The sequence below is a fragment of the Saccoglossus kowalevskii genome, chromosome 2 (genome assembly GCF_978046115.1).
Source record: "Saccoglossus kowalevskii chromosome 2, keSacKowa6.1, whole genome shotgun sequence".
NCBI classification, from domain to species: Eukaryota; Metazoa; Hemichordata; class Enteropneusta; family Harrimaniidae; genus Saccoglossus; species Saccoglossus kowalevskii.
The window spans coordinates 9179601-9189028 of NC_140642.1; the positions used below are offsets into that span (position 1 = coordinate 9179601).

Sequence of the window (9428 nt, forward strand, 5' to 3'; positions counted from 1 at the left end):
GTTTTTCTGGCAAAATGTGACACTGTGCGATCGCTAGTTTCTCACTAAAGTCAGGACACAAAAGGAGAAATCAAAGTTCATAATAAATACCATTGGCACAGTTTCTTACCTTTGAGATAGAATTTAATCTATGTAAGCCTTGTGCAAAGAAAGATACAGTCCGGAATAAAATATCCTCAGACGAAATCGCCGACGATTACCTCAGTGGTTGGACTGGCGCATGCGTAATACGGTATGCCAGTTCTGTTGCGAGATGTCGTTAAAACTCGGACTTTTCCGGCAAATTTCGGCATTTGTACTAGTAAAATGTTGAAAATCACAGAAAAACACAATGAAACTTTGGCGAATCAAAAAAATACTTGGCGTGCATATGTATGGCATTGAGATATACATTTGCACCAATTTGGAAAAAAATTGGACAGAGCATATCAAAGTTATAGGAGGCAAAAGACGGACGAACGGACGGAAGGACGGACGGACGGACGGACAGAACCCAATCTATAAGCCTTCGGCAGACTTCGTCTGCGAAGGCTAAAAACATTATGCACTATAATGTTGTGTGATCAAAATCATAGTTTTAATTGTGATGTTTGAAGATATAAGTATTTGTTTTTATTCTGTGTTGATTTCAGGGAAACTGAATTGCATGGCACATGGCTCTAAATCAATTAGTTTGACACACTGTATCATTTGTGAACACAGCTTGAAATGTGATCCCTTGTTAAGTGCTTTGGATACTTACATGTATACTGTGTTCCTATTAAGAATTAAATGAATTATTTTACATGATGGGTTGTGACTCTGAAGAGAGTAAGAGAACCAAGCAGTTTGTAGGAAAAATTAGTTTCAACAGTTATTGTTATTATTATTATTTAATTAATTCCATGCAACAAGGTTTGGTTTAACAAATTTCAAAAAACATTTTTTTCAATAATAATAATTGAGATAACTCTGTAAGAGACGTTAATAAGAACGATGTTCACTCTGTCTCATAAAAAAATACCCTGGTATTTTATTTTTTTGGGAAGGTGCAGCAATATTCGCCCCACTACTTATTTTTAAGTTAAATTGAACATTAACCAACAGGACTGCAATGCATATTTGTTCCCACTTTTTCTAAAATTATACAATGAATAAAAATTGACATTCAAGGTAAGTAGATGATGAAAGGAGAAAACATTGTCAGATGTACAATAAGTGGTGCCCCCCCCCCTGAATGACATACCAATGTATTTGTGAAGGTCAACCAAGAAATGGACTTAACAAGAGGATCTAGGTCAAAGGTTAAGGAGATCATCATTGGTGACCTGATCATGACTATTACCTGTAAACAAATGACTTGTTGAAATCAGTTTATAAATGGTGGAAGTAATTTCCTTTATTATTAAATATTAGTGAATTCATGCATAAATCGTTTCATTATGATCCTAGCCAAAACACACGATAGCAGCCAAGTAAAAGTTGTTCACATGAATTCAACACATACCAATCTGATTAAATTGAGATCCTAGTTTAGGCTGTTTTTAGTTTAATTTTTAATTTTTTTTTAAATATGTATTCAATTATAATTTTTTTTGTATTTTTAATTAAATTTTAATTTATTATTTATTCATTGGAAGTTTTTTAAAGTTTTGGTAAATATGAAAGACACACAAAATAGGATGTATGGTATAAAAACAATAAGAAATGGAAAAGCTAGATTTTGAGAAATCGGATAGTGAAATGAAAAGACTTGCATATGTATCCCAAGATGTATGATGTATGTTTGAATGATTGCCACTCAAAATAAAATCAAATTACTGAAGTGAACATTAAACTTTTTGTCTTTCTTGTCTAAGTACCAAATTCAAACAAAATGGACAATAGCTGTCTATGTGTAACGAAGATCTGGGTTCGTCATAGCAGAAATGAATGATTATGATGCATTTTTAACATTAAAATGGCCACCATTTGGCCAACTTCAATCAGACGGACAAAATCAGATCAGCTCTGTTCATTCATGAAAAATGATTTTAGACATTTACAGACAAAATACCAGTCAATTCAACAAATGGCCGCAGACAGAATTCTCAGAATTTAGCAATTATGAGGACTGAAATGACCGTCAGTCAGCCATACTTAAAAATTCATATGCATATTGAGTTTCATACATGGTCTGTGCTAAGTTTGAATGTGATCAGTCAAAGCATATCTTAGAAATGACTCTGGAAGAAGGGACAGATGGACGAACAGGATCCAAATTAATAGTCCCAGATTTCAATGCAATAGTATATTTGTTTTTTACATTTTGTACAATTACTAACTAATGACATCTACCATATCAGAAATCTAACACATGAAGAAACCGTATTTCCTAAATACACTATGAAAGATTCAATTATTCGAAAGAGAATTAATTTAAGGGAGGGATGGTGCATAAATCTCAACAAATGTTCCATCAAAGGCATATGTCTTTACAGTAATTGTTTAAGTTTTATAAACTCTGTTCACAAAATATTAGGTTGAGATGCATGTGGTTCACATGACTATATGTTATGACTTATTATTTTAAAAACAACACATGCAGAACGTTTTAGCATTTAAATGCTCAAATGGTTACTATCCACAGCTATAAATATTCATTGTCTAGTCAAAAAGAAGGTTTACATTCTGGGGATGTGGTACCTGTATATTCATTGTCTAATATGAGTTATGTATGAAAAAGTACCAAGTTGGAGAAACCAAACATGCGTGTTTGATGTTCAATGTTGACCTCAAGGATATTTATAAGTACATTCAACCATTACCATGGTTGGTGGAGGCATTGTTGCCATGGTTGGTGGAGGCTCTCCATTGTCATGCTTCATGGTGGCACTCCTGTGACATAGTTGGTAGAGGCACTCTGTTGCCATGGTTGGTGGAGGCATTGTTGCCATGGTTGGTAGAGGCACTCTGTTGCCATGGTTGGTAGAGGCACTCTGTTGCCATGGTTGGTCATGGAAGGTGATCAAGATGAAAGTATAATAATTCAAGTAAAAAATTTGAAGTAACCAAATGCAGAAACACATCAGTAATCGGGCATGCTTTCAGAGTGTGTCATGTGAGCTTAGCCCTATCATGAATGTAATACACCACATGCTCATTAGAACATACATTACACAGTACATATTAAACTCCAACTGGTGTATATCATCAACGTGAATTATCATATAGGTATTTGATACATAGACTTATATTAAAAAAAGATGGGAACAAACTAATTCCAACAATGCGTCTATAACATAACAGGTACTTACATGTACTGATACAAAACACACATGTATCCTATGCAACAGATGTAACTTATACTATTTCAAGTTCCATATATATAAATACTATTGTAAAATATTTCTACAATTTACAATGGATATGAGATACTCATGATATTTGATCTCTGAAATCAAAGGCATGGAAATATAAACACATGGATTTAACTAACATTAGAATACCCACTATACATACATTGTAGAAAAGTGAATACCACATTAGGTACGCCAAGCAAGAAGTCAGTCGGTAATCGTCGAATTTGTGAGTACCACCATGTGGAGGTCAAATACAGGAAGCTATTGAAATGAAGTTGAATGAGATATCAAGAGTCCAGAAAAACGGAAAAAGCTAAGGAAAGAACTTGAGCTTAAGAAATATGCAATGGGTAGACAATAGCTGACACATGCATTGAAAGATGAATAGACACCATACCTTGACTAGAAAGCCCACACTTACAGTATGGAACTTTTATAACAGAAGAAGCTGCAAAAAATAATCAAAAGTTTGTTTTTAAGATTAACATTAATTTGTCATTTCTAAAGAATTCAGGATAATGTGGTAAGGTGATCATGCAGGCATTAACAATGGTGGCGAGTCAAGTGTCAAATATTGACAATTATGATAACCTTATGATCCCATGCACAATCAAGGGCATGTAATGAACAATACTACATGTTAGTTATGGTACAAAAGATGAGTACTGATTCTGAACAAATAAGCCACAAATGCAAAGAAACAGGTTAAGATAAATATCAAAGCAATATTTTTTTGTTTTTCAGTAATTAAAGTTGTATTAGCAGTAGACAGTTCCTATTAAAATTATTTGCAAAACTATCTACTATTGAATATATCAGATGTATAAGCGGGAATAAAGACAACTTCTGTATAATTAAAAAGATGGATTTATAGCATTTTATTATCTAAATCATAGGGCATCCCCTTAAGCAAATTGATCCTCTGTACTTTACATGTACAAAAACAAATTCTGTATTATCCGACAATTGACCTCTGCTACTAACAACTTGGGTAAAACCACACTAGTATATACATTGCGGCTTGAATTCCAATGACAAACTACAAATGAAAACTTGTGATAGGATAATTTGCATGTCAAATTAGGTTTTATTTCTATTACACAAGGTTGTCAACAGCACGGTCGTATACAATCACAGCTAAGAAAACACTGAACCATGAACTACGATTGCTGATAAATGTGTGAATACATTGCTAAGGAGTTAGGACAGATTCAAAGAAGTCAAGTGATATTTGAAGCCTGCGCTTCGGTTGGTTTACCTTACGGCCTGTTTTACGTTTGTAATACACAGGTCACTATAGAATTGTATACACTCTTAACTAAAGAAACATAAGAGTTATAAAGACCATTGACAGAGTAAGTGACCCAAACACTCAGCAAAACACAAATCAAGTATTGAGAAAACGTACTGCTTTCATACTATAACTAAGGTTCTATTAAAAGTACGACAAAACTCATCAAAATTTTGATCTCTTTTTGAGGAACATGTGAGGAGTGTCTCTTAAAACCACCTAATTATGCAGTTGGTTACCAGTGTGTGAAACCAGTCATATGGAACGTCACATGGAACGGAACACAACTGTCGTGGCAAATGTGTTCAATGACATACTGTCATTCAAGTGATAAACAATGATGGTAAATGTCTTGTACCAGGGTGTTTAGCATTCAATTACGCAAAGGTAGAAGAACTTGACTCAATAAAAAAGTAACTACAACACAGCTGTTTTTTTAAAAAGAAAGTGGAAATTCCTTCCACCCCATGTTAATTGTATCCAGTATAGTACGAGAAAGTTTAGAAGAAAGGTTAGAGAAAGTCAAGAAGTTAACTAAGGACTTCCAAGCACATCTACATTTAATCAGGGTGAATGTTTTTATTGGTGTTCGTGAAGTTTTGTCTTTACCATGGTTTGTCAGATTCAATAATGAAATGACATTTAAATTTCACATGTGGATAATTGTTGGCTACATCACCATTAAAAGGATTCATGTGTTTTCATACATACATTGATTTTCCTTGAGTAATTATAGACTACAGAATGGTGAATGTACTCATGCTGAACATAACAGTATGCAGCATTTAGTCTACCCAAACATCTGCATCTAAGTCAAAAACGTGTACATCTAATTCACTTTTAAGAGCAACGCAACATACCCCGGTAATACAATGTACAATGCAGACATTGTGAATGGAAGACCCATCAAAACACAGAGATGGATGAGCCAACTATTGAACCCAAAACTAAACATAGAAAAAAACTTAGAAACTAAAAAATACATTTCTATTCACTTGATTGAATCCTAATATCCAATTGCATTGCTTAGCATTTGTATTAGGATTTGATGACATCTGATAAACTGAAATTTACATGTGAAGTAAAGTACATAAAAACATGTGTGTATAGTTTGGTGCCTGTAGCCAGTAAAGTAAAACTACAAATACCATGTAATTCTTCTAGGGATAAAAGAACCTTTTCTACCTGCACTTATTTATCAGAGTAAGACTTAACAAAACCTCTCGTAAATTATAACACTCCTTAACAAAGCCAATACCGTATTTTCTCTATTAGTAGCATGTGTTTACAGAAGTATAAGCATCGATATAATAAAAGCAATTTCTGGTTCATATGAGCTTTTATTAGAGATGCACAACTAAGAGTGCAAACACATTACAGTGCTTTGTAAAATTCACAACCATACATTACCGGTATATTGAGATAAAATAAAAATCTCCCAAATCAATTCTGATCATGCACCCTGTTACTGCCTGATGATCTCACACAAATAAATAGAAAATATGTAGTGGTTGTATGTTATCTGTCATTTTAGAGATTGTAATAGTTTGACAATTTTTAAAACCGCTGTGACACTGTGCAGCCAAGAACATGTGTACGTAGCATAGCTCACAAATTACAGTTACTCTGTCTTTTCGGCCATTAGAGTTGGTCACGTGACACGAATGGCATGTAACCTACATTACATAATAAACAAGTAATCTTAGGTGATAACATCACAGTGTGCAGACTGTCAGGAGTGTCAGGACTTCAAGAGTGATAAAGTAGAATCTCTTGTAATATGCATTTATGTCAGACATTAATTATAGCTATGAATTTAACGACAGACTATAAAAGTTGTTTAATTAAAGGTCATATCTTTTTGGTCACTCATTCAAATACGTGCATTTTCCTCATTCTTCATAAGTCATGAAAGCAATATTAAATTATTATAAAACACAATACATAAAAGAAAATATAATTTATATATATAATTGCACATAAGTAGCGCCCACAGAGTAAATAGGAATGTAAATTGCACTGTGATGAACTGACTGTATTATTGGTGTCATGTCATGACCTCTTCGAATAAAATACATACAGTTAAAGTTTGTTTTAATATAAAATGAAACAAATATCCATTATATAAATGACAAATATCTTAATAGTATCATAGAAACATGTCTGGTTGATGCGCGTAACCAGGTGACAACTGTGGAATTTGAATAGAAATTCTCTCCATGAGTTTTACAGCAGACAGTAGAGAATTTCTAACAGTATACATGTAACAAACAACCCATATACCACATGGTGAGTTACAAGTACAGTAACAGGTGGCAACAATGGATTACATCGGCCTACTCGGATAATATAATTGCTCTCATTATCATAAATATATTTTAATTGATTTCAGTATATCTATTAATTATTATATTATCTACTGCATTTTAACCATACAACAGTATCATCAAAGTTATCCATTCTATTATGGTACTCTAATTAGTTTATAATTTTACTAAATAAACTAAAATTTTATTTTCAAAGCTATATGCATATATTGATTTGAGCTATTAAAAACTGCTTTGTTAATGTTATACAGGCACAGTATTGGTCTGACAGCTGGTACCACTCCCTGGTGTGCAGCAGTGAGTTGGCAGTAATTCACAGAAGTACTCTAGTCAAAGTAGACCTCAAAATGTTTACACTTTAGATTTAGAAAAATATCAATAACATATACGAGTTAAGGAATGAGGGAGGTGAAGGAAAGGGGTCATTTTTTAAAAAGGCATGTATAAAAAATAATAAAATGTAAAAATGAGAAAACAGTGTTTGGACAGGAAATTGGGTATGTTGATAAGAGAACTACTCTCGCAGGATAAAAGCAGTCTTTAGTATCAATTACATAAAACATTGCTAAAAAAGCCATGCCCTTGTAATTTTGTGAAATAGTTGTATTTAGTGTCTATGTATTGTATTTATGTAATTTATCACATTGCACCATTCTACAATGTCCACCTCTCATGGGACATGTAAATAAATACAAGCTGTGTGAACCAAGTCACACCCTACTATGACTGATTTAACTCATCAGTCAGATAAAATATGACACTGAATGAGAACACTCAAAATACTTTAATTTAGCCATTATTTAGTTAATTATTGAAATAAATAAATGACAAATTATTAAATGGTCTTTATTACATATGCCAGATTTTAATCTGAAATGTTTTTATAAAGCAACCTAGATCTGTCTTGCAGTAAACGTCATACAGTTAAATGCACTGAGATGATATAAATTTTAATGTTGACCATTCACACTAAACAAAGTCATTTTTTCTACATTTTTTTTGTCATTTATTTTACATTTCATTTTTATATATACTGAAAATATATCACATGCAAGTCACTACCCACATCAATTACTTTTTTACAGACTTTCATACTGTCTTTTTACTTTTAGCTAATTTTTTTTCTCAACTAAGATCAAATGAAACAAATATCCCGGTAACGTTCTAAAAAAATACTGTAGTGTTGACAGAAATTAATTTTAATTTTCCTAATGACGTTTAAATTAGTTTTCAGAATGTATTTCCTTAATATGCTGTGCTAGAAATTCACTACATAGAAGGAAGAACATGAAATTAAAAAAACACACCAGTGTAATGACCATAGCTAATTTGCATAGAAATAAATAAATTTGAGATCATTTACATAACATTTTGTTTTTTTCCAAAAAATGGGTTGGTTTGGAACAGAGATCACAATATATACTCAGCCCTTTGAATTGAATTGTATTTATTACAATAAATTTTATTTTGTTATATTTTATTATGGTATAATGACAAATAATATTATTAGATGGTGACATAGGTTTTTCGTTGGCTTCATAACACATATGAATGTAATAGATTTAGTGCTATTATGATTTAGTGGGGTTGTTCACTTTTGCTTCAGTTAAACCAAGTGCATTCTTAATACTAACTAATCTAAAAATATGCAGTATGCCATGCAACCTGTCGCACTGACACTCAAGCAAAAAAAGAAATATTCAAGAGCAGTGCAGATTACATGATCACAACCATAACATGTCCCTGACCGACATCAGATACCAGCAAAGTCAAGAAAACTATGAACAGAAATGTAATCAGCGGTGGACTTTCAGGCCATGCTTGCAGAGTCCCGCCAATAATATGTTTCTCACATGCACGCGAATGGTGATTACGTTGATCGCAGAGTATGAAATGTTGGAGGTAAAGGGGGGTGATATCGAATAATACCAGAGTTCATTGAACGGTACACAGGAATTCAAAAGTCATTCATCGATATGTCAAAGAAAGTCTTTTCGACCAAAGGAGACAGGAACGCATCTGACAATTAAGGCATGACCCCAGCAGCATCAGACACGAGATCGCTTTCATACTTCGTCACACAGAGTCGAAAGAGGAGAGAGCCAACACTTACCTAAGCCGTCCTCCATGTTGTTGCTCTGCAATAAAGCATTGTGGGTAAATGATACGGATACCCGGTATATCGCTTTAATCCATTGAGTGAGAAATATGTCGGACTTGGAGAAGTAAAATTAATAATTACACAATGCGAATGCATTTTTAAAATATATAATGAGAATGTGTGTATTTCAAATGAAACCACAGCGACGAGTACATGCCATATGTTCATTAGATGAGCTTTATTAATGTTATCCCCCCTGCTTCGAAATGTAGTCTTCCGTAAACTTTGGTTTTCCCCAAGTACTGTGTAAACTTTTAATTTCACTATATTGCATTTTTGAGCAATTTCACAGGGTTTTAAGTTCATGAACTGTCAAGGAAACAATGAGT

At 33.1% G+C, this 9428-nt stretch overlaps 1 protein-coding gene across 2 annotated transcripts in view; it reads right to left on the minus strand.

Moving 5' to 3' along the window:
• LOC100370393 (77 kDa echinoderm microtubule-associated protein-like) overlaps window positions 1–9180 on the minus strand; it is a 47572-nt gene extending 38392 nt beyond the window's left edge. The window contains exons 1-2 of one of the 2 annotated variants that reach the window (XM_085490818.1): window positions 9052–9072; window positions 3718–3768 (exon numbers count right to left, since the gene is read on the minus strand). In XM_085490818.1, coding sequence (XP_085346944.1) covers window positions 3718–3768; window positions 9052–9067 — 67 coding nt within the window. In that variant the 5' untranslated portion in view covers window positions 9068–9072. Of the gene's footprint in view, window positions 1–3717; window positions 3769–9051 lie in introns of both variants that reach the window. The other variant, XM_085490820.1, reaches the window with a different exon arrangement.
• Between the last annotated feature and the right edge of the window lie 248 nt (window positions 9181–9428).